Below are 25,937 nucleotides of genomic sequence, written 5' to 3'. Positions count from 1 at the left end.
GAACAAGGAAGTTAAACTTGTTCTTTAAAATGGAGAACAAAGAACAGGGAAGCTGAACATACTAACATATTGGTTCTTTGAAGAGGAACTCAGAGCTGATTGTACTTAACAATTTTTCTCCCTCTTGAATTTTAAAGGAAGTTGTTAACAGGCTAAACTTTGAAGAGGAATTTACGGTCTCCTACAAAACTCAGGTTCAGCTGCTCACCTTTTGAAAGCAAAACTCAAGAGACAAGGGTTGGTGGAAGGAAAAGCAGGTTTATTCAAGAGATGGCAACCTGAGGAGATGGTGGACTAGTGCCTCAAAGACTATGCCAAATTTTTAGGGTAACCAAAGGGATTTTAAAGGAAAAGGAGGCATGGAAACTATGAGCAGGAGTGGTGCAGGACACAGGACTGCATGTCTCATTCTGATGACTATCTTCAGTAATGAACCACCTGCAGGTCTGGCTGGCATCACCAAGACTGCAACCAGATTATGGATTAACTACTCAGTGGTTTTTCTGAGAAGGGAGGATTCTACAATCTCAGTTTAATACTTGGTTTATTTCAAGATTGCTCCCTGGATCTCTTAAGCAAGTATATGGCTACACATTGAAGAAAGCAAAGGGTGAGGCTATTCATCTTTGAAGCAGCCTATTTCAGCTTAAGTAGGAGTGTCTTGTTTTTCATAACGAGCCCCTTTGGATCACACCTGAGATTACGCTAATGAGGTAACTTAAGGTGGGGCCCCTACATGACCTCAAAATGGGGCTGGCACCAGAAAGACCGGGGATTAGAAGGTTGAAACTTTCAGCCAACCCACTGACATTCAGAAAGGGGGCAGGGACTGGAGATCAAGCTCCACAAAAACTCTCAGACATACAATCTGAGGAGTTTCCAGATTGCTGAATACATGGAGGTGTTGGGATGGTGGCATGCCCAGAGGCCACAGAAGCTCCACACTTTTCCCCTCCCATTCCTAGCCCTATGCACCTCTTCCATCTGGCTGTTCGTGAGTTGTGCTTATGATAATAAACTGATAAATGTAAATAAAGTGATTTGCTGAGTTCTATGAGCCATTGTAGCAAATTATCAAATCTAAGGAAGGAGTGATTGGAACCCCCAATTTATACCTGGTTAGTCAGAAGTACTGGAGGCCCAGACTTGCCAGTGGCATCTAAAGTAGGAGGCATTTTATGGGACTCAGCTCTTAACCTGTGAAATCAGATACATATGTGTTTAATACACCTGACCCAATCAGGTGAGCTTTGTTGTTCCCTATTGTTCTATCATGATCATTCTTGGTATTCTGTCAATATCTAACTGACAGAGAAGGTCGGTGGTCATGTCCTTTCCTTAAGTTCCTCCAAATTGTTGGACCTCCTGAGAGCAAGCGTGAGAAACAGAGCAAGGGAGAGAGATTGAGAATGAGAGGGAAAGAAAGAGAGAGAGAGAGAAAGACAGAGAGACAATATTAGAGCTGGCTTTGGGGGTTAGAGAATTATGAGGGTATAAGTGCATTTCTGCCTGAATGCAGCTTTACTGGTACTTTAGAAATTCACTGAAAGCCTAACAAAAACAAACTAGTGTGTTATCTTTTTTTCTTTGAAATATTTATATTCCATTTCTGGTTAAAATTGTTAAGACAAAGTTGAATTATAACATCATTAATAGTAAAAGAAAACATTTAACACATCTATCGAGATAATCACAATGGGGTTACTTAGGATAAGGCTGAGCTGCAAAAACAACTCAGTAGTTTAAAAGCAAAATATTTTATTTTCCTCTCACTTGAGAATTCCTCTCTAAGCAGTGCAAGTTATTTAGCAATCAGACTTCTTTCATTGTGTTACTCTGCCATCACCTAGGAGAAAGGTGTTCACCTTTTCTGTGTCATGTACCCCTTCAGCATTCTGATGAAGCCAAACAGTTATTGAGAACAATAACAATTGAGAGAAAGAGAACAATAATACTTGTTCTCTGAAAAGTATCATTAAATGCAAAAAATAAAATGCATGGGATTTCAAAGGAAATCAAATATCAAACATTTAAAGTGTATGATATAGTATTGTATGTGTTTATTAATGCATTAAGTACAAAGACCTAAATTTAGGTCTAATTGCTACTATAATTTTGAGGCAGTGATCAATGTGAAATAATATTTTGAGATATTGGAACAAATATAAATGGATATAGAAAGTCTATGATTTCTATTTTTTTCTACATTCATTGGTAAAAGAATTGCTACATTTCAATATGGGTGAATGAAAAGATGTAATTTTCTGCACTGCATCACTCCATGGATCCTATGAATTCTACCCATAGAGCCTTTCAAATCTCATGGATTACAGGTTAAAACACCCGTAGACATGTTCATCCTCTGCACAAAGAAACCTAAGTCACTATTATGGTTTTGTGAAACAGTAGTACACCTAAATTTAAGAATTGAATCGCTGTTAACAAAATAAAATACCAAGGAATTAATAGAAAGCAGTTCAAATCAAAAACAATGTTTAAAGAACAAATGTGATTAACAAGTAATTTGAAATTTATACTCAAAGAGAAATATCTCCTTAATAACGCAAATCAGAAGTCACTACCCAAGGAACTCCTGTTGTAGAAACTGGTAGACAGCTCTAGGAAGTAGACCCATTAAGCCGTTTCCAGAAATACCGGCTAACCTACCTTTCTGGGCTACATTGGTAGTGGCTAATTTCTGCAAATATAATAGAATACTGTTCCCCTCAGCACAGTTTAGCTTACTTCCTAATTGGTTTTATATCCAAAAGGCTTTAGGACTTTGGGTTTAGCTCATAGGAGAGTTCATGGATGTATCCTTGGAGTCCACAATAAACTTTTTTCCACATTGAAAGTAGAATATCGGCCGGGTGCAGTGACTCACTCCTGTAATCCCAACACTTTGGGAGTCTGAGGTGGGTGGATTGTTTGAGCTCCAGAGTTTGAGACGAGCCTGGGCAAAACCTCATCTCTACAAAACATTAAAAAATTAGCTGGGTATGATGGCACACACTTGTGGTCCCAGCGACTTGGGAGGTTGAGGTGGGAGAATTGCTTGAGCCCAGGAGGTAGAGACTGCAGTGAGCCGAGATTATGCCACTGTACTGCACTCCAGCCTGGTTTAGAGAGGGAGACCCTGGACCTTGTCTCAAAAAAAAAAAAAAAAAAAAAAAAAGGAAAGTGAGAAAGTGAAAGTAGAATATCACTTATTTGAGAAACACTAGATTAACTAGTTGACATGGCTGAGGTAGTACAACCATGTAATGTTATCAACAATAGAGATCAGCACAATGCTATATTGCTTAAAAACTACTTTCACATAGATCTCTTTCTTAGCTTGCTTCTTCACACATTGGCTCAGATGGCTTCTCTCTCTTACCTCTCTCTACATTCATTGAGTCATTACTTGAATTTAAGTCTTCAATAAATAGTGCACACTTGTTGAAAAGAGCTCTGGATGTGTGGGCACATGACAAACAACTGATTTTCCCACAGAATCCCCTCTCAAGTCATCCAAATTCAGATGCCCAGGATTGTTCCCTTTTTGCTCTCCCCTGTCCCCCAAAGACCTAGAGAGTAGAAGGATGCACAACCTGCTCTAAGACTATCCTCCTTCCATCCAGTCTGTCAACACACGATTCCCTATTATTCAAGGACTGCTTGAGAGCTGCACTTTGAAGATAAGTTCTGGTTGGAAACATTCTGACATTCCAACAACGAGGTGGTCCAGTGAGAAAATCAACCAAGATGACTTGACTAGGAGCAGCCCTTGGAGGTGCTGATGGAAAACATATGCAAGTATCTTACTTTATTTATAAATTGCACCTTTGACTAGTTTTAATGAACCACTATTGGTCACATTTGCCAATTCTGGGGTAGTTGTTATGAAATATACGGTGAAAAATCCGGGCTGTGATGTGGAAGGGTCACCCCTTGGACGCTCTCATGGGCTGGTGGTCTTGTCTGGTTTGAGGTGAGTTCAGGACTGAATCTTGAGTTCCTGAAAAACGACTTAGCCAGCACCTTGTGACCCACACTTCACAATCAGACGTTGTATATAGGAATATTGTGGAAACTATGGCTAGGCTACGTGGCATTTTAATGGTAAGCACTACAGCGTCAGCAAACAGCTAAGGGTCACAGTTATAAGCTGACCAGAAAAACTTCAGATACTGGCTACCTAATCATTCGTAGCTATCAGGCTATTGGTTTCATAGATATTCTTTCACCTCTCAATGAGAGCCCTAAGTTCACAATGTTAAATGTGGTTTTCCTCATTGAAGTTCCCATATAATGTATCCTAGTCATCCAGAGACTTCCCAGAAGTTTGTCAGAAATTAAATGCAGGAGCCAGGTCTCTTGTTGTCTAATGATAGTACCTGATAACCCATTTCCGGGGTCACCTAGGGTCTTTCAGTTCTTCTGTGCCTGGAGTCAGTCTTTGATGTTTGTAGCCTTTGCTCAAAGCCACTGTCTGAGTGAACCCAAGTGTTCCAGATGAGAGTATACAGGAACAGGCTCACATAATAAGGCTGTTCCCCATCACCACCTCTGCTACCAATCAGTTCAGGAGCTGAATCTCCCCCTGCTATTCCTTTCTCCACTGCTGCAGATTTCCTGGGCTCTGAGAAAAGGAGGAGGATGCAGACTCTGCTATTCAGATCCACACATTGAACCCCGCTATAACCAGTGACCTGAACTCAGAGTCTGAGTAGGGTAAGAACTGCTCTGCTGAGAACACTCGGGGGATGACCAGGAGCACTGGAAGGAGACTGATTGAACTTTAATTTTTATTTATTAGTGTTAATTTTTTGAGATGGAGTCTTGCTTTGTCACCCAGGCTGGAGTGCCGTGGCACTATCTTGGCTCACTGCAACCTTCGCCTCCCAAGTTCAAGCGACTCTCCTGCCTCAGCCTGGTGAGTAGCTAAGGTTACAGGCACACGCCACTCTGCCTGGCTAATTTTTTTGTATTTTTAGTAGAGATGGGGTTTCGCTATGTTGGCCAAGCTGATCTCGAGCTCCTGACCTCAAGTGATCCACCTGCCTCAGCCTTCCAAAGGGCAGGGATTACAGGTGTGAGCCACTGTGCATGGTCTGATTGAGCTTTTAGATAGCAAAGAATGGAGAAGGAACAAAATCATGGAAAACTAAGGCCTGAATTCCAGTCAGCCTCATTCCCACTGATACAAGTTTTTCCCTGCCCCTCCCTTCCTTCACCCCCAGTTGTCTCAACCACAATGCATTAAAGCTGCTTGCATCCTACTCTCCTATCCTGTGTAGGTCTTTATCACCAGGACAGGGTTCCACAGGTAGGAAGTACCCACCCTTTGTTCTGTGTCTGATGTTGGCATTTGACATGGTTAGAAGTGCTCTCACATACATGCATCTCATTAGACTCTCACAGGTCTGTAGAGAGCTGTTATTAGGCCCTACATCAGTGAGGACATCGATGCTTAGAGCTGTGAATCAGGTTAGAGGTTCAGTAGGGCTAGGAACACTCCTCATGGCAAATGAGGACAGAGAGCTGGTTTAAAGAGGTAACTTTTTCAAATGACCATACATCCTATGTTGTGACCACAGTAGCTCTGGTGGAGACTGTTTTAGTCTTTTTGCCTAATTGATTACAGTTATATTTCTAAACTGGTGTCCTTTTATGATGGCATCTTCAATAAGCAGCTCTGACAAATGAAGACCATTTGTAATAGTGATAATTAGGGGAATGCCCCTGAGAAGGAATATGGGTAGGTAGTAATCATATGTTCCACCCAGGCTTTGGGGGAAGTGTTAAAAGGAAGTCAAGATATTGGAGAAGCATCATTTTGCAGAGTCAGTGTAATTGTAACCTGGTCTGTGATTTCAGAGAACCAAAGCCTTCCTGCCTAAGAACCACCTGCCTAGTAGTCACTCATCTTCTACACTCCTCTAAAATGTGACAGCCCTGCTCTTTTTGCCTGCTGTCATCCACATAAGATGTAACTTTCTCCTCTTTGTCATCTGCCATGATTATGAGACCTCCCCAGCCAGATGGAACTGAAGCGGAGTCTCTGGAGCCGCCCAGCAGCGGCCTCATTACTCAGAAGATGCTGACGAAAACCTAGACGGGAAGAAGGGAAGAAAAAGCATCCGGTGTGTTTATAAAGTGAGCATGTTGGTCCCATTTATAAATATATGTGTGATTTATAAGCTTTTTTAAAACAAAGCTCAAATTGTTGGTATTTTTCTAAAATGTGCACAGCTGTATTTTACATGAAGGCTCTTTCTAATGGGTTGTTATACTGTACTCAACATTTTGGACAGCACATGAAGTCTGCCAATGTACTTCATAAAACATGACTTTGTTTATTTAAAGTTTCTTGCTGTGAAAAAGAACTCCCTACCTGTGAGTTCCTTTATTTATAATTCTTGAAACCGAAATGTATAATGTACAGTTTTCACAACTGTATCTGCTCTAATAAAAAAAAGTTGATTATAAAAAAAAAGAAAAAGCATCCTGACTGGTACATTAGCAAAGGCACAGCCCTGGAGAGCAAGGAGAGGGGCAGGGCAGGCAACAGTGCCCATGGCATGCATCTGCAGCTTGTGAGCAATGCATGAAAACAAGAATCATACAACAGCATTGCCTTCAGCATCCATGTATTTATGGCTGTCACGGGGAGCACGATAGAGGAGGATGGATTAACACTAGCTCGCAGGCTGCCTAACCTGGAAGTCAGTCTCTGCCTTTAGACCTGCTCACTTCTTTTGGGAATGGAGATATCCACTGATCCCTTGTCCTACAACCTCAATTAATGTCTTTGTAGCAGCCATCTGTTAAATTCAAGAAGGCCCTAGAACAACTTAATTGGAAAAATTTCCCTCTTATCCCTTGAAAAACCATAGAAAAGTAATGTCACACAAATGTTCAACTTCTGATTTCTACAATTTCAGACACCAGGGTTTATCTGTTGCCATGACAACTAAGAGCTTTATAAATATTTTTCTAGCCTCTGCTTGCTATTTTCTGGAAATTATCTGCATTTCAATATTTGCTTAACAATTTTGAGCTGACACTACTAACATAATTGTGTCTGGATTGTGTATGTGGTGTGTGTTGGTGGGGGTGGGTGCAACTGATGTCTTTGTTTTTCAATGTGAGCAATTTTTAATAAACTTTAATATTTAATGTGCAAAAAAAAAGTTACAGCCCTTTCTACTTTGCAGACAAAAAGCTTAAAATGCCATTTTCTAGTGGACGCATGACTTCCTGAGAGTTGGTCTGGTGAAAAGAAGCCAGCTGGACGGTGAATGGGTGACTCTACTCACTGCAGGTTGGGTGGATGACAGAGTAGACAGGAGATGTTTGAAATTCTCAAAATTAACATCATCTATTTTTTTCCAACTTTGTGTTTGGCTCGCATAAGCTGAAGCATATTTTTAGTTCTTAGAAACTTTATTCTCTCATGAGAATTATCTTCTAATCAGGGAACCAAATAGTAAAATTGTGCTGAGTGCTTGCATTGGCAGGAAACAGAATTTTAAGATAAATGTCAGCTCTCTGGACATTGTCTACATGATGCTTTCCTTTCTCTTCTCTGTGGACACACAGGTGTCATTGGTGACTGAAATGGCATCCTCTCTGAAGATCTGGGGCAGTCCCTTGGCCCTGCTTTGCATTCTTTGCAGGCTGCTTGTACACAGCAAGGACATTTCCTGGAGAGAATTCATGACACTACACTAATTAGATCCAAGCTGAGCTTTTGAAGAGTACAAATGTGATGTCCTCATGAGAGAAAAAGCAGTTCTCAAACACAAGAGCTCTCATATGTCCATCTATAGCTTATGGCACAAAATGGAGTATATATGCATTATTGAAGTGGGAATAACCGATATAGAAATGCCTATGTATGGGCCCAGGGTGCCATCAAAGTACTCGAGTGTCAGTGGGAGAAGTACAACAATAGCTACACAGAAAGCTTCAGCTACATTGAATTCCACTGTTGCAAGGATGGGTATGTTGATAGCATAGGAGACCTGAGGATGGTGGAGTCTGTCAGCAACTAGAAGGTCTATGCACATCCTCAGGGATTGGTATTCAGTGCTTCCCAAGTGGTGGCCCCTGCCTCCATCAGTAGCCCCTGATACTTGCACTTATGTGTCAGTGTTTTCCAAAACTTAGAATTATGAGTCGCATGACTTCTTGATACCATAACCTTGCCTGTGTTGTTTCTCTGCCTGGAATACACTTTTGTCTTCATTTACCTAATTTATTCCTACACATTTGTCAAGCTTCAGCTCATAATGCATCTGATTTTTACCAACCAAGATTTTTCCTGATATTCACTCTAAACCTACCCAGGTTGAATGATCTTCCCTTCCCTAAATACATTGTATTATCCAATATGTGTGACATTCTACATATGATGTGTGTAAAGTAATTATTGTGTAATTGGTGTGGGTGTGTGAGATCTAGGCTATGTTTGCCTATGACTTATGCTGTGCAAGGAGTTTAAGGCATATTTTATGTGGCTGTGTCTGTGCATGTGATATGTTTGTGTGTATCATGAGGATGTAAATGATTATAGGCTAAGCTGGAGACAAATTGTGATGTAGACACTGATTGTGTTGACAATTTGATATAATTAAAAAGGTCATAATCCAGTTTTAATGATTTTATTAAAGTGAAAAGAGAGGAAGGCCACTCTGTGACATACAGACTCCAGAGAAAGTTCAGTTTTTGCTTATGTAGGAAAAAGACAAAGAAATTAAAAAGGAATTCAATATTTTCTATACCAGGCTGGTTCAAGAGTTACAACAAATTAATTAGTTACAGATTTGTCCCCAACCCCATGACTTGTTTTCATTTATTCATAGCTGTGCTTCCTTTCTGTTCCAATTTTAAAAGAGTATATTTAATACTCCATCCCAAGACAATGTGATAGCAATGAAGTCTTTCCATAAAAAAACAGAAGAGGGTATCCATCTATCCAGTGAAGATTAGCCAGCGGAATGCGAACAAGTCTTTCCTGGCCCCCTTTAGTCATTTTACATTTCACACAACAGTGCAGGCAAGAAAGGATCTTAATCTCTATCTAATCAGAGAAACCAAGGTACACCTGCCTTGGTTACAGCTGCCTAGTACGTGACTCAGGTCCCATCATCACTTTTTTTTTTCTTTGAGACAGAGTCTGATTCTGTCGCCCAGGCTGGAGTGCAGTGGCCAGATCTGGGCTCACTGCAACCTCCGCCTCTGGGGTTCAAGTGGTTCTCCTGCTTCAGCTTCCCGAGTAGCTGGAATTACAGGAGCGCGTCACCACACCCGGCTAATTTTTGTATTTTTAGTGGAAACTGGGTTTCACCATGTTGGCCAGGCTGGTCTCGGACTCCCAACCTCGGGTGATCTGCCCACCTCAGCCTCCCAAAGTGCTGGGATTACAGGCGTGAGCCACCACGCGTAGCCCGTCATCACTTTTTTTTTAAGTTTCAAAATAATATAGAGTTCCAACAGCTTAGATTTTGAATTACTTACTTTCATAGTGGTAACATACTTAGTTCCACTCAGATTCTCAGGTAAAGGCAGAGCTGACTGGGTATAAAACACGTGGCATAGTTCCTGGCTTATGGTAGTTGCTCAGTAAAAATTCTTTCCTTTCTCATATTACTCTTTGGTTTTCTACTTTAATTTTGACTTCAATAAACAAACATAACAAGTGCCCATCAACCATTTCTGTCTCTGACTCTCGAGAAGGGGATTTATTTTATTTTTTATTTTTTAAATTTTTTTGAGAGAGTCTCACTCTGTCACCCAGGCTGGAGTACAGTGGCACAATTTCACCTCATTGCAACCTTCGCCTGCTGGGTTCAAGTGATTCTCCTGCTTCAGCCTCTCCAGTAGCTGGGATTATAGGCGTGAGCCACCATGCTTGGCTAATTTTTGGTATTTTTAGTAGAGACAGGGTTTTGTCATGTTGCCGAGGCTGATCTCAAACTCCTGAGCTCAGGGAATCCGTCTGCCTTGGCCTCCCAAAGTGCTAGGATTACAGGTGTGAGCCACCATACCTGGCCTAACCTGGCCTAGAGATGGGAATTTCTTTCTTTTCTTTTCTTTCTTTTTTTTTTTTTTTGATACAGAATTTAGCCCTTGTTGCCCAGGCTGGAGTGCAATGGTGCAATCTCAGCTCACTGCAACCTCTGCCTCCCAGGTTCAAGCGATTCTCCTACCTTAGCCTCTGAGTAACTCAGGATTACAGGTGCACACCACCACCCCCCACTGATTTTTTTGTATTTTTAGTAGAGATGGAGTTTTGCCATGTTGGCCAGGCTGGTCTCGAACTCCTGACCTCAAGTGATCTGTCCACTTCAGCCTCCCAAAGTCCTGGGGTTACAGGTGTGAGCCACCAAACCCAGCCCAAAACTGGTGGAGGTGCCGGAGAGTGAACTGGGGACCTCGTACATGCCAGGGATTTCTAATGCAAAACTACAGTAGGCTGTCATTTGTGTGGAAGCTATACACATGCAGGATGAGAAAGAACACCTCCTCTATCAACCACACACTCACAGATGTCTCTACTAGACTCAATTCCTTAAGAATGTTTCTAAGAAGTTCAATGCATGTTAGACGGGCTAAGGCATTACATTTCCTAAGGATGACACATCAAGTAGAAGATATTAGCACAAATGATTTTATCTGATAATAAACACATTCACTTGGCAGAAACATAGGGTGGAGGTTGGAGGACTTTAAAATACAATAGTTCTCAACAATGGACTAAGACCTAAATTTTGTTCATGGAATAAATGAGAAAGGAGATAGAAAGAAATGTTGGGTTCACAGGCAGGTAGGAACCATGTGAAATTCTGTTTGCTAACTGTAGGAGAGAGATACTAAGTAAGAAATGCTTGCTTCATGTAATTTTGCCTAGGTCCACTATGGGGAGGAAAAGTGCTAAACATTAAAGTACCTTGTGTTCTTCAGTCTCCTGCAATGTTGAATGGCTCTGCCCTTGAAACAATTAAAGAAAAGACCGAAGTATCAACATTATTTATGAGGTGACTGCACCCTTTTTTAGAACTCTGGTCTCAATGAGGAGTCAGTGTATCTACATCGGTCGTCATGTTCCCATTGCAGTTTCTTAGCTTTGCAATTTTTAAGTGCACCTGAGGAGGAGCGCACACCTGGGGATGACAATCTCTACTAACCAAACTCGGAAGAGATTAGTATCAAACCAGTAGCAAGGCCGGGTGTGGTGGCTCACGCCTGTAATCCTAGCACTTTAGGAGGCCGAGGCAGGTGGATCACGGAGTCAAGAGATTGAGACCATCCTGGCCAACATGGTGAAACCCCATCTCTACAAAAATACAAAAATTAGCTGGATGTGGTGGCGCGCGTCTGTAGTCCCAGCTACTCAGGAGGCTGAGGCAGAAGAATTGCTTGAACTCAGGAGGCAGAGAGTGTAGTGAGTCGAGATTGCACCATTGCACTCCAGTCTGGTGACAGAGTGAGACCCTGTCTCAAAAAAAAAAAAAGAAAAAAGAAAACCAGTAGCTCCTCCTCAATGGTCAATTTACACATGGGGAAAAATACTAATTATTTTTCTCATTCGATAAATGCTCTTTAAAATATAGTGTAAGAGAGGAAAACATTTTCCTTCTACCCTTTTAGGATCTTAGCTGGGGCCCCTAAAAGAAAAGTCAGATTAACAAGAGAAGAACAAACAGAAATGTGGTAACATGTGTATCTCATGTATACATGGGAGAAACTCAGAGAGTAACTCAAAGAGGTGGCTAGAACTTGGGCTTAAATGCCATCTTCAGCTAAAGCAAAGGAAAATGCATGTGGGGAACAAGTCATAGGGAGATGACTAGGAAAAGTATAGTAAATGAGGGAAAATTTGGTCATACAGATTTAAGTCAGTATCATCTCCACTGAGAAGGGTCTCTTGTGATTTAGAGTCACCTTTCTCTACCTGGTACAGAGAAGGAGACATCCATAAGAATGGAGGTTTCCCTTATGAATGCGCATTACCCTTACAAAAGGCCAATGCATACTCTATTTTCAGAGCTTGTCTTGTGTATACTGTTTTTCAAAATAAGCACTTCAAAATAATCTTTACGTTACAGAGCATACCTTTGTGGTGGCATATTCTGATCTCCTATAGTAGATTCTCACAAATTTCTCATGTAAGTAGCTCTTTAAAAGTTGCTTTTACTAAAGGGTAAGCAGATGGTAATTCAAAACAATATAGGAGGAAAGTGCATTTAAGGGCAATTAGTATATTAGGTTTGTATATCAGTGGAATGTGAAGCTGATACAGAAATGAATGAATATGCAGCTCTCCAAATCAGGGATAAATATCAGAGCTTTATAAGCTCTAACTTTCCTGATTTCCATCCCTTATTTGGATAGTTGCATATTAATTTCCTTAGGGACCTATCTTCCTCTTTTGTGGACCTTATTGGTGAGGCTGTTCATTAAGGTTTGCAGTCCCCTCTACTAGGCCAAGCAATTGTCATGAGATCTGAGCTAGGCTAACTGAACTTTCTTTTGTAGGAAATAAATATATGGCACCCTAAAATACGCCTCGATACAAAGTCCTGTCAATTAGTATTTGTGTTGCTCTGCATCCTCACCAGCTTTGGTGATGTCAGTTTGTATTGCATTTCAGCCATTGTAATAGATGTGTAGTATTATCACATCTATTGCGTTAATTTGCAATTCTCTAATGATAATGATACACTGAAAGGATTAATAGCTCATCAAAGTAGGAAGAATCATAGTTACACATTAATCATAGCATGGTGGTCCACCTGGAGCAGCTTCCCTGCAGCTGCTAACTAACCAAGAGTCACGTAGCATGCTGACCACCTGCTCTTCCATTGTTCCTATAGGTAGAAACTCACAAACAAGAATCGTGGGTCTTTTTTGCTCAAGAATTGCTTCAGACATTTCAGATTCTGAACTCTAGTGGAGAGGCTGACACCAACCAGTCTAAAGACCCCACCATGCAACTGGCTCAGAAGAATGCACCTTTGGCATCTCCCTGTCCCAAGACTGCACTCCTCACTTCTTAATGAATCAAAAATCCCTACACTTCAGCTGCTGTCCAGATCCCTCACAAACCCTAGCTTAAACCTCTTGGGGAGGTGGATTTGACTTTTCCTCTCATTTCCTTGTCTGACTGTCTTAAAAATATGACACTATTTCTCTGCTGCTATCACCATTATCTCAGTATGTTGACTTACTGGGCATAAGGCAATCAATCTATTATGGTTAAAGTTTAGTGGAGAGCTAGCCTGGAGGCTCCTCATGGGCATTTGTCCATGGTTCGATACTCTCTTGCTGCTGTGGCAAACCTGGAGATTCACCGAAGCATCTGGCGTCTTACTTGCCAGCATGGCACTGCCAACCTTCAGCTCAGGCTCACCTGCAAGGTAGAAATGGTTGCCAGAATGGGAAAACATCTCTGGTGAGTGTTCCAACATCCTCTTTTCCTTCTCCTGATCTGCTGGCCTTCTTAGAGGTCCTGTCACCTCTTTGGAGGCCTGTTGTCCCTCCTTCATAAAGGGCCCTGCTCAAGGACATTTTTACAGATTGCAAGGAGCATGAGGGCACAGTACGTGGAATGATTCCTGGGCTCTTTGGGTTTCAGTTCTGAAATCTGTTTTGTTTTGTTTGTTTGTTTGTTTTGTAAACAGAGTCTCGCTCTGTCACGAGGCTGGAATGTAGTGGTACAATCTCAGCTCACTGCTGTTGGGTCTCCCTCCTTCACCTGGTGAAGGAGCTAGGGCCAGGCCACCAGCACTTGACCAAGAGGCCAGGAATGACAAGATGCAGGAATGGCTTCCTCTTCTCACACCTGTCAGAGGACTTAATTTGGCCAGGGAACCATTTTCGCTCCAGCAGGACAATTTTCCTTTCAACAATTACCTATAGGAGGCATTGACGCTGACATAGGGCAACCCATGGGGCTCATTTGGGTACACTCTCCATTCTCTATTTCTGATTTATTAAATTTGAAAAATAGTATTGCCACCTATTGAGATGATCCAAAGCCAATGGAAAATTTGTTCTCTTCCATATTGTTTTCTTCTATATCTTTTATCCCATAATCCTACTTGGGCCAATGTTCAAACCTGGACTCTGAAAGGGCGTGCCAAAGCAGAGGAGCCTTAAGAAAGTTCAGGAAGTAAGGCATAAGCCCAATGAAAGCCCTTCAAGTTTTCTGGACTACATTTTGAAGTGTTCAAGGAATACGCTGATATTGGTCCAAAGGCCTTAGAAAATTAAAAGATGATAAACATGACATTTATTAGCCAGAGTGTTTCTGACATTCAGTGAAATTTGCAGTAAGTTGAAAGGGCACGGGACATATCTTTGTCTCAAATGGTAGAAACAAAGGTGTTCACTGGCAGAGACCTGGTCAGAAACAGAGAGAACTATAAAACATTTAGCAGCAAGCCACCTTGCTAACAGCTGCTCAAGGAACCCTTGGACCATGACACGGACCCACCACAGGAGCCCCATTGAAGTTAGGACGCCCTGGGACCCAGGCTCCCTGTAAGTAGGAACACTCTACTTATTGAATTCCATGTGCCAACTGCAGACAGGAAGGCCATTGGACAAAAGATTGACCAAACCACAAAGGGGCTAATAATGAAAAAATCAACTTCCAATTCACCAAATGTCTGAAATACCTGAGGGATCTGGGGCTGAGAACTTCTGTAATAAGGATCAAAAATGATGGGGTCCGAGGGCAGGCTCTGACCCAGCTAGTACCCTCCATATTTCCCACGTGGAGCCCTGGGTCATTATGATGCTGAGAAATCAACGTTTAGCTCTTCTAGTAGGTACCAGTGCCACCTACTCAGTATTAAACACACACCTGTTCAAATTGTCTTCTGAAACTATGAAAGTGATGGCAGTTTTAGAGAAGACCCTAAAAGAACCATTCCTGCAACCCCTAGATTTCCAACTGTGACAGACCTGCCTAAAGCATCGCTTCTTATGTATGACTGAATACTCTATCCATTTCTTGGGACATCATCTCTTGACTGAACTGAATGCAAATGTTACCTTTTCTCCAGGATAGGTGAATATTACAGTGTCTGCAGATCAAGCCTACACCTTGCAAGCTGCATTGTTGCAGCAACAGGCTCAGAATCTCTCTCTCATCCCTGAAGCATTCCTAGAAAAGGTGGGTACTGATGCCTGGGCAGATGGGAAACCAGAGAGTACTAAGTCTGCAGTCCCAGTACCAAAGTATGTGAAGGAACCACACTGCTGAGTCTTAAACAATACCACCTGAGAGAAGAGGTATGAGGAGGTGTTCAGTCTTTGTTGTCTGATTTCCTCCAGTCTTTGTACTCAATAGACCTTGCTGGTCCTCATGTAAGAAATCTTACCTGGACTTCTCTCAACTGACTAAAGCAGAGCATTGTGAAAATACAGCCACCATTATCTCTCTCCGAGGGAATCCTCACGTAACCATGATAGGTGTGTGGCCTGATGCCTGTATTCATCTTCTCATCTGTGTGTCAAGGAGTATTGGGCTAGGGTTTGGGGTTTTTTTTTTTTAGTTTTCATTTTGTTTGTTTTGTTTTGTTTTTGAGAGACAGGGTCTTGCTCAGTCACCCAGGCTGGTGCTATCATAGCTCACTCCAACCTTAAACTTCTAAGCTCAAGCAATCTTCCTGTCTCCGTTTCCCAAGTAGCTGAGGTTACAGGCACTTGCTACCACTACTGGCCTTAAAATTTTTTTTTTTGGTAAAGTCAGGTTATCACTATGTTGCCCAGGCTGGTTTTCAACTCCTGGCTTCAAGTGATCCTCCCACCTCAGCCTCCAAAGCAGCCGGGACTACAGGCATGTGCCACCACACCCAACTAATTGCTTTAATTTTCTGTAGAGATAAGATTTCTCCCTATGTTGCCCAGGCTGATCTCAAACTCCTGAGCTCAAGTGGTCCTCCCACTTTGACCTTCTAAAGTGTTGGGATTACAGGTGTGAGCCACTATGCCCAGCCCCTACATTTCAATAGGGGTGAGTGAAAATAGAGATGTAATTTTCTGCACTGCACTACTGCATTGATGCTATGAATTCCATCCATGGAACACGTGGAAGCCCGTGGATCACAGATTAAGACACCTACAGACATTGTCATCCCCTGAATAAGGAACCTAAGTCACTTTTATGGTTTTGTGAAACAGTAGTTCACAAACATTTAAGAATTGAATAGTGGCTAACAAAAGAAATATTGGCTTGGTGTGGTGGCTCACGCCTTTAATCCTGGCACTTTGAGAGGCCGAGGTGGGTGGATCACCTGAGGTCAGGAGTTTGAGACCAGTCTGGCCAACATGGCGAAATCCCATCTCTACTAAAAATACGAAAATTACCCAGATGTGTTGGTGGGTGCCTGTAATCCCAGCTACTCAGGAGGCTGAGGCAAGAGAATTGCTCGAACCCAGGAGGCAGAGGTTCCAGTGAGCTGGGATCATGCCTGGGTGACAAGAGTGAAACTCTGTTCCAAATAATAATAATAATAATAATAATAATAATAATAATAATAATAATAATAGGACATATCAAGGAATTAACAGAAAATACTTAAAATCAAAGACAATATTTAAAGGATGAACATAATTTTCAAGTGATTTAAAATTTGTATTTAAAGGGGAATACCTCCTTAAGAACTGAAATCAAAAGTCACTGCCCAAGGAGCTTCTATTACAGAAGCTGGCAGACAACTCTAGGAAGTAGACCCATTAAGTGATTTCCAGAAATACTGGTTGGGTTACCTCCCTGGGCTGTATTGGTAGTGGCTAATTTCTGTAAATATAACAATATCTTTTCTCCAGTTTAGTTTAGATTGCTTCCTAATTGGTTTTATATCCAAAAAGCTTTAGGACTTTGGGCTTAGCTCATGGGAGAGTTCATGGATGTATGCTAGGAGTCCATATTTTTTTTCCATATTAAAAGTGGAATATCAATTGTTTGAGAAATATTGGCTCATACATTGGCTCAGGTGGCTTCTCTCTCCCACCTCTCTCTACGTTCATTGAGTCACTACTTGAATTTAAGTCTTCAATAGATAATGCACATTTGTTGGAAAGAGCTCTGGATGTGTGAGCACATGACAAACAACGGACTTTCCCTCAGAATCACCTCTCAAGTCATCCAGATCCAGATGCCCAGAATTGTTCCCTTTTTGCTCTCCCCTGTCCCCCAAAGACCTAGAGAGTAAGAGGATGCACAGAACCTGCTCTGAGACTATCTCCCGTCCATCCAGTCTATCAGCACATGATTTCCTGTTACTCAAAGACTGCTTGACAGGAGCGGGGGCTTGAAGATAAGCTCTGGATATAAACTGAACCTTCTGTCATTCCAACAATAAGGTGGCCCAGTGAGAAAATCAACTAAGATGGTTTGGCTAGGAGCAGCCTTCAGAGGTGTTGATAGAAAAGATTTGCAAGAATCTTACTTTAGTCATCAGTCTTAATTTTGACTAGTGTTGATGAACCAGTATTGGTCACATTTGCCAATTTGCAGGGAGTTGGCATGAAAAATACGGTGGAAAATTCAGGCTGTGATGTTAAAGGCAACCCATTGAACACTTGCACAAATTCAGTTGAAGAGTTCGTGGTCTTGTCAGTTTGAGCTGAGTTCAGGACTGAATCTTGAGGTCCTGAAAAACAACTTAACCAGCACCTTGTTACCTGTACTTCACAGTCAGATGTTATGTATAGTAGCATTGTGGAAATATGGCTAGGCTATGTGACGTTTTAATAGTAAGCAGTACAGTGTCACCAAACAACTAAAGGTTATAATTAAAAAACTGAGTAGAGAAATTTTAGATACTGGCTACCTAATCATTCATAGCTATTTGGCCACTGTTTTCACTAGATATTCTTTCACTCTCAAGGAAGGTCTCACAATTCACAACATTAAAAGTGATTTTCTGGCCTGACCAAGTGGCTCATGCCTGTAATCCCAGCATTTTCAGAGGCTAATGTGTTGAGGATTAGCTGGACTCAGGAGTTCAAGACCAACCTCGGCAACATGATGAAATCCTGTCTCTACAAAAATTAATACAAAAAACTAGCCAGGCATGCTGTTGCATGCCTATAGTCCCAGCTACTCGAGAGGCTGAGGTGGGAGGATTGCCCGAGCCTGGCAGGTTGAGACTGCAGGGAGTAGTGTTTGTGCGACTGCACTCCAGCCTGGGTGACAGAGAAAGACCCCGTCTAAAAAAAAAAAAAGGAAACGAGGAAAGGCTGGGCACGGTGACTCACACCTGTAATCCCAGCACTTTGGGAGGCCGAGGTGGGTGGAACACGAGGTCAGGAGATCGAGACCATCCTGGCTAACACGGTGAAACCCCATCTCTACTAAAAATACAAAAAATTAGCTGGGCGTGGTGGCGGGCGCCTGTAGTCTCAGCTACTTCGGAGTCTGAGGCAGGAGAATGGTGTGACCCCGGGAGGCAGAGGTTGCAGTAGCCGAGATCATGCCACTGTTCACCAGCCTGGGCGATACAACAACACTCCGTCTCAAAACAAAACAAAACGAAAAAAGTGGCTTTCCTCAGTGAAGTTCCCGTGTAGCATGGCATAACCCTCCAGGGACTTCCCCAGAAGTTTCTTAGAATTGAGAGCAGATGCTAAGTCTCTGGTTGTCTCCTGACAGCACCAGATAACCCGTTTCTGGGGTCACCTAGGTCTTACAATTATTTTGTGCCCAGGGCTCAGCCTTTGATGTTTGTAGACTTTGCTCGAGGCTAGTATTTGAGTGAACCCAAGTGTTCCAGATGAAACGATACAAGAACAAGTTCACATAATAAGACTGTTCCCCATCACCGCCTCCACTACCAATCAGCTGGAGCGCTGCAGCTCCCCCTGCTATTCCTTTCTCCACTGCTGCAGATTTCCAGGGCTCTGAGAAAAGGAGGAGGACACAGACTCTGCTTTTCAGATCCACACGCTGATCCCCACTACAATCAGTGACCTGAACTCGGAGTCTGAGTAGGGTAAGAAGGGCTCTGCTGAGGGTGCTCGGGGTACAGCCAGGAGCACTGGAAGAGGGCTGACTGAGCTTTTAGATAGCAAAAAATGGAGAAGGATCCAAATCATGGAAAACGAAGGCCTGAATTCTGGTCAGCCTCAGTCCCACTGATATAGGCTTTCCCTGCTTCTCCCTTCCTTCACCACCAGCCCTCCTAACCACAAAGCATTAAAGCCGCTTGCATCCTACTCTTCTATCCTATATAGGCCTTTATTACCAGGACAGGGTTCCACGGATGAGGAACCCTGTGTCTGATGTGGGCATTTGACATGGTTAGAAGTGCTCTCACATGCTTGCATCTCATTAGACTCTCGCAGGTCTATAGGGAGCTGTTATTAGGCCTATCTGAGGACACCGATACTCAGAGCTGTGAATCAGGCTAGAGGTTCAGTAGGGCCAGGAATACTCCTCATGGCAAATGAGGACAGAGAGCTGGTAAAGAGATAGCTTTTTCAAATGACCATACATCCTATGCTGTGACCACAGTAGCTCTGCGGGGGACTGTTTTAGTCTTGGTGCCTGATCGATTACAGCAACAGCTAAACTGATGTCCTTTTATGATGGCATTGCCAATAAGCTCTAACAAATGTAGATCATTTGTAATAGCAATAATTAGGGAAATGGCCTCTGAGAAGGGATGTGGATAGTGAATAATGATCACATGTTTCACCCAGGCTTTCGGGAAAGTGTTATAAGGAAGTCAAGGTTGGAAAAACATCATTTTTCAGAGAAGTGCAACCTGGGCTGTGGTTTCCAGAACCAATGCCTTCTGCCTAGGAACCACCGCCCAAGTAGTTACTCATCTTCTACATTCCCTTAAAATGCAATAGTCTTTTCCACTTTGCAGACAAAAAGCTTAAAACGTCATTTTTCTATTGGACACATGATCTCCTGAGAGTTTATTTGGTAAAAGAGAGCTAGATAGTGATTGGCTCCTCAAATTGGATAGAAGACAGGGTAGACAGGAGATATTTGAAATTCTTAAAAGGTACATTATCTATATTTTCCAAATTTTTGTTTGGCTCTCACACGCTAAAGCATATTTTTAGTTCTTAGAAAACTGTATTTTTTTTTCTTTTTTTTTTGAGACGGAGTTTTGCTCTGTTGCCCAGGCTGGAGTGCAGAGGCATGATCTCACCTCACTGCAACCTCTGCCTCCCGGGTTCAAGCGATTCTCCTGCCTCAGCCTCTCGAGTAGCTGGGACTACAGCCACTACGTCCAGCTACTTTTTGTATTTTTAGTAGAGATGGAGTTTCACCATGTTGGCCAGGGTGTTTCTCGAACTCCTGACCTCAGGTGATCCACCCGCCTCGGCCTCCCAAACTGCTGGGATTACAGGCATGAGCCACCGCGCATGGTCCAGAAACTGTATTCTTTAATGAGAATCATCATCTTCTAATAGGGAACCAAATAGCAATATAATATGTGCCCAAGTGCCTGCTTGGCAGGGAAAGGAATTTTAAGGTGGAGCTCAGTTCTCTGAGTATTGTTGGGATAATGTTTTTCTTTCTCTTCCCTGTAGACACGCAGGTGGCCCTGGTGACTGAGATGACATCCTCTCTAAAGATCTGGGGCACGCTCTTGGCCCTGCTTTACATCCTTTGCAGGCTGTGTGTATACAGTAAAGACGTTTACTGGAGAGAATTCATAAAACTTCATTACTTAAGTCCAAGTAGAGAATTCAAAGAGTACAAATGTGATGTCCTCATGAGAGAAAAAGAAGCTCTGAAAGGCAAAAGGTCTCATATATTCATCTATAGCTTATGGTTCAAAATTCAGCGTACATGCATCAATGAGAAGGGGAGTGACCGATATAGAAATGCATATGTATGGGCCCCAGGTGCCCTTAAAGTACTCGAGTGTCACTGGGAGAAGTACAACAAGAGGTATATAGAGAGCAGAAGCTTCAGCTACATTGAATTCCATTGTGGCATAGATGGATATGTTGATAACATAGAGGACCTGAAGATTATAGAACCTATCAACAACTAGAAAGTCTATGCACATCCTCAGATATTGGTAGAGTGTTCAGTGCTTCCAAAGTGGTGGGCCCTGCCTCCATCAATAGCCCCGGCCAATCCCCACTTACATTTATGTGTCAGTGTTTTCCAAGTACTTAGAGTTTATGTACCTCGTGATTTCTTGATACCAAATCTTTGTGTGGTGTCTGTATCTGTAATACAATTTTGTCCTAATTTGCCTAATTTACACCCACATTTTTTCCAAGATTCAGCTCGTATGGCATCTATCCTTGACTAACCTAAGACTTTTCCTGATATTGACTCTCTTATACCTACCCAAGCTGAACAAACTTCTTTTTCTTAAATAAAATATATTATTCTAATACATGTGACACTTATATATATTATGTGTGCAGAGTATGTATTGAGTGATTGGTGTGGGTATGGGTCATCTAGGCTATTTTTGCCTATGGCTGTGCAAGGGGTTTAGGGTGCACTTTATGTGTCTGGGTCTAATGTATGTGATATATTTATGTATATCATGTGGATATAAATGATTGTGTGCTAAACTGGAGACAAGTAGTGATGTAAGCACTCATCATGGTATCAATTTGAAATAATCAAAAGGGTCAAAATCCAGTTTTAAGAGTTTTAAGAGCAGGCTGGGCACTGTGACTCATGCCTCTAATTTCAGCACTTTGGGAGGCCAAGACAGGTGGATCACCTGAGGTCAGGAGTTTGAGACCAGCCTGGCCAACATGGTAAGGCCCTGTCTCTACTAAAAGTACAAAAATTTGCCACGCTTGGTGGCGCATGCCTGTAGTTCTAGCTATGGGAGACTGAGGCAGGAGAATCTCTTGAACCTGGGAGGCAGACATTGCAGTGAGCCGAGATTGCGCTACTGCACTCCAGCCTGGGCAACAGAGCAAGACTCCATCTCAAAAAAAATAAAAAAGAATTACTAAAGTGAAAGGCTGGGAATGGACATTCTGTGGCACACAGACTCCAGAGAAATAGGGTCAGTACTCCAAAGTTAAAAGTTAAGTTCTTTTTTATGTAGGAAAAAGAGAAAGCAGTGAGAGAGAATTGTATTTTCTATACCAAACTGGTTCAAGAGTTAAAACAGATTAATTGGTTACACTTCTGTCCCCCCACCACATGACTTGTTCTATTTATAGTTGTTTTTCAATCCTTTCCAACTCAAAAGAGTGTATTTAACATTCCATCTTAAGACAATGTGAAACCGGGAGACTGAAGTGGTCGGATCGCTTGAGCTCAGGAATTTGAGACCAGCCTGGGCAACATGGTGAAACTCCATCTCTACAAAAGAAAAGCAAAAATTAGGCTGGGCGCGGTGGTTCAAGCCTGTAATCCCAGCACTTTGGGAGGCCGAGACGGACGGATCACAAGGTCAGGAGATCGAGACCATCCTGGCTAACCCAGTGAAACCCTGTCTCTACTAAAAAATACAAAAAACTAGCCGGGCGAGGTGGCAGGCACCTGTAGTCCCAGCTACTCGGGAGGCTGAGGCAGGAGAATGGCGTAAACCCGGGAGGTGGAGCTTGCAGTGAGCCGAGATCCGGCCACTGCACTCCAGCCTGGGTGACAGAGCAAGACTCCGTCTCAAAAAAAAAAAAAGCAAAAATTAGCCAGACATGGTGGCATGTCCCTATAGTCCCAGCTACTGAGAAGGCCGAGGTGGGAGGATGGCTTGAGCCCAGAAGACAGAGCTGCAGTGAGCCGAGATTGTACCACTGCACTCCAGCCTGGGTGACAAAGCCATACCCTGTTACGAAAACAAACAAACACAAAACAACAACAACAAAACAAAAAGACAATGTGAAAGCGATGAAGTCTTTGCATGAGAAAGGAAAGAGGGGAGTTAATCCATAATGAACACCAGCAGTTGAGAGGGGATGAGTCTTCCCTGGGCCCCTTCAGTCATTTATAACATTTCACAAATGCAGGTAAGAACGAGGCTTAATCTCTAATCAGAGAAACCAAGATACATTTGCCTTAGTTACAGCTGCCTGGTACATGACTCAAGCACCATAATCACATTCCTTTAAGGTTCCAAATAATTTAGAGTTCCAACAACTTAGATTTGGAATTGTAGATTTTAACAATGTGACATGCTTAGTTCCACTCAGATTTCTGGGTATAGGCAGAGCTGACTGGGTATAAAACATGTGGCATGGTTTCTGGCTTATAATAGGTACTCAGTGAAAATTGTTTCCTTTCCCATCTCACCCACTAGTTTTGTACTTTAATTTCAATTTTGATAAACAATCATTGTAAGTACCCATCAATCATCTGCTGTCCCTGACTCTAGGGATGGGAATTTCTCATACAAAAATAGAGTAGGCTGTCATCTATATAAAAGCTGTACACACCCAGGATGAAAAAGAACACCTCCTCCATCAACCACACACTTACAGATGTCTCTATTAGACTTAATTCCTTAAGAATGTTTCTAAGAAGGTCAGTGCATGTTAAATAGGCTAAGGCATTACATTTCCTAAGGATGACACATGAAGTAGAAGACATTAGCACAAATGATTTTATCTGATAATAAACATGTTCGCTTCGTAGAGACATACGGCTCTGGCCTTGAAACAATCAGGGAAAAGACCGAAGTATCAACATTATTCATGAGGTGACTGCACACTTTCCTGTAACTCTGGTCTCAATGAGTAGTCAGTGTATCTAGATTGGTCATCATGTTCCAAAGGCAGTGCCTCAACTTTGCAATTTTTGAGTGCACCTGGGGAGGAGCAGACACCTGCGGATGACAATCTCTACCAACCAAACTCAGAAGAGACTAGTATCAAACCAGTAGGTCTTCATCAATGATCAATTTACATATGGGGAAAAAATGCCATTTTTTCTTATTTGATAAATGCTCTTCAAAATATAGTGTAGGAGAGGAAAAAAATTTTACTTCTACCCTTTTAGGATCTTAGAAGGGGCCCCATAAGAAAAGTTAGATTAACAAGAGAAAAACAAATAGAAATGTGGTAACATGCATATCTCATATACACATGGGAGAAACTCAGAGAGTAACTCAAAGGGATGGCTAGAACTTGGGCTTAAATGCCATCTTCAGCTAAAACTAAGGAAAATGCATGTGGTGAGCAAGTCATAGGGAGATGACCAGAAAAGTAGAGTAAATGAGGGAAAGGTTTGATTTGAGTCGAGTACCTTCTGCACTGAGAAAGGTCTCTTGTGATTTAGAGTCACCTTTCTCCTTCTGGCACAGAGAAGGAGACATCTGTAAGAATGGAGGTTTCCCTTATGAATGCACATTTTCCTTGCAAAAGGGTAACATGTACTCTATTTTCAGAGATTTCCTGTGTATCCTGTTTCTCAAGCAGTTCAAAATAATCTTTGTGCTAGAGAGCATACTTTGTGGTGGCATATTCTGGTCTCCTAAAATAGGTTCTCACAAGTAACTCATGTAAGTAGTTCTTTAAAAGTTGCTTTTACTAAAAGGTTAGCAGATAGTGGTTCAAAACAGTACAAGAGGAAAGTGCATTTAAGGTCAATTAATATATTAGCTTTGTATATCAACCGAATGTGATATACAAAGTGATATACATTTAAACACAATTCGCATACTGGCTTTGTGTTGTTTCTCTGCCTTTCACAGTATTTTATGTATTTATTTAGAGATGGAGTCTCCCTGTGTCACTTAGGCTGGAGTGTAGAAGTGTGATCTTGGCTCACTGCAACCTCCGCCTCCCAGATTCAAGGGATTCTCCTGCCTCAGCCTCCCAAGTAACTGGGATTACAGGTGTCCACCACCATGCCTGGCTAATTTATGTATTTTTAATAGAGATGGAGTTTCATCATATTGGTTAAGCTGGTCTTGAACTCTTGACCTAAAGTGATCTGCCCTCCTCAGCCTCCCAAAGTGCTGGGATTACAGGCGTGAGCCACCATGCCTGGTCAAGAATTTCGTAAGGTGTTTCAGATCTTGAATTTCAGTGTTGTGGCTGGTGCCAACTGGTCTAAAGACCTCCACCAAGGAACTGGCTCAGCACAAGATTGCAGTTTTCTTTTTCCCCCTGTCCCATGACTGCACCCCTCACTTCTTGATGAATCAGAGATCCCTGATGAATCAGCCCTGGTCCAGACCCCTTACAAACCCTACCCCTAAACCTCTGAGGGAGGCAGCTTTGAGTTTTCTTCTCATCCCCTTGTTTGCCTGCCCTAGGAATATTACACTATCTCTCTGCCTCTATCACCATTATTTGGTATGTTGACTTGCTAGGCACCAGGCAATGAATCTATTGGGGTTAAAATTTAGTGGAGAGTGTCAGAGATGATAAATTCCTTTTCAAAAGGTTTTAATTCCTTGTTCTTCTGGAATATTCGTTTCCCTAGTTTCTATGCTGGAAACAACCCTTTCTGCCCTTGCCACACCCTGACATGCCCTGACAAACTTAGACATACATTGTGCTATAAGGGATAGCCTTCCCCTTCCTGCCTAGATACCTGTGTTCAATTTCAAACATTAGCCAATCGGGTCAGTTTAGACTGTGCAGTCCAACCCCAGCCAGTGGAGAAAGGACACAGCAGTAGGAACCAATTGCATTAGGGATAAAAACCCTGGCCCTACCTGGCTCAGTGTGCTGTTGCCATCGTGACTGGCACAAACTGCATCCTTCTGTAGAAGTAAATTTGCCTTGCTGAGAAAATTTCCATTTGAGTGCTATTCCTTTTGCAGCACCAAAACTTGTTTTTAACAAGAGCTAGCCTGGAGGCTCCTCATGGGCGTTTGTCCCTGGTTCAATGCCTTCTTGCCACTGTGGTGAACCTGGAGATCCACCGAAGTCTCTGGAATCTTTCTTGCCAGCATTGCACTGCCAACCTTCAGCTCAGGCTTCCTTGCAGGGGAGGAACAGTTTCTGGAAATGGAAGATATCTTTACTGTGTGTTT

The 25,937-nt window shown here is 42.3% G+C and overlaps 2 protein-coding genes and 1 pseudogene across 5 annotated transcripts in view; all 3 read left to right on the top strand.

Annotated features, from left to right (window-relative positions):
• Positions 1-5,998: 5,998 nt before the first annotated feature.
• On the top strand, positions 5,999-9,171 carry LOC111522580 (annotated as a pseudogene).
• On the top strand, positions 6,110-21,378 carry EDDM3A (epididymal protein 3A). Of its 4 annotated transcripts, none has more exons than XM_023186685.1 (3): positions 6,110-6,141; positions 15,063-15,172; positions 20,557-21,378. In XM_023186685.1, the coding sequence occupies exon 3, from the start codon at positions 20,583-20,585 to the stop codon at positions 21,024-21,026; it is 444 nt and encodes a 147-aa protein (XP_023042453.1). In that variant the 5' UTR covers positions 6,110-6,141; positions 15,063-15,172; positions 20,557-20,582; the 3' UTR covers positions 21,027-21,378. The 4 variants fall into 4 exon arrangements, with proteins under 4 accessions (XP_023042453.1, XP_023042452.1, XP_023042451.1 ...); XM_023186684.1 differs by lacking the exon at positions 6,110-6,141 and adding an exon at positions 13,422-13,444; XM_023186683.1 differs by lacking the exon at positions 6,110-6,141 and adding an exon at positions 18,895-18,998 and having other exon boundaries at positions 15,135-15,172.
• The window catches only part of EDDM3B (epididymal protein 3B), a 27,235-nt gene continuing 16,443 nt past the window's right edge, over positions 15,146-25,937 (top strand). The window contains exons 1-2 of the mRNA XM_023186688.1: positions 15,146-15,172; positions 18,895-18,998. The gene's annotated coding sequence lies outside the window, so the exon portion shown is untranslated. The remainder of the gene's footprint in view (positions 15,173-18,894; positions 18,999-25,937) is intronic.

This window comes from Piliocolobus tephrosceles, chromosome 6, assembly GCF_002776525.5.
Source record: "Piliocolobus tephrosceles isolate RC106 chromosome 6, ASM277652v3, whole genome shotgun sequence".
NCBI lineage: Eukaryota > Metazoa > Chordata > Mammalia > Primates > Cercopithecidae > Piliocolobus > Piliocolobus tephrosceles.
The sequence above is the reverse complement of the archived record's forward strand: the minus strand, read 5'-3'. Positions and strand labels throughout refer to the sequence as shown.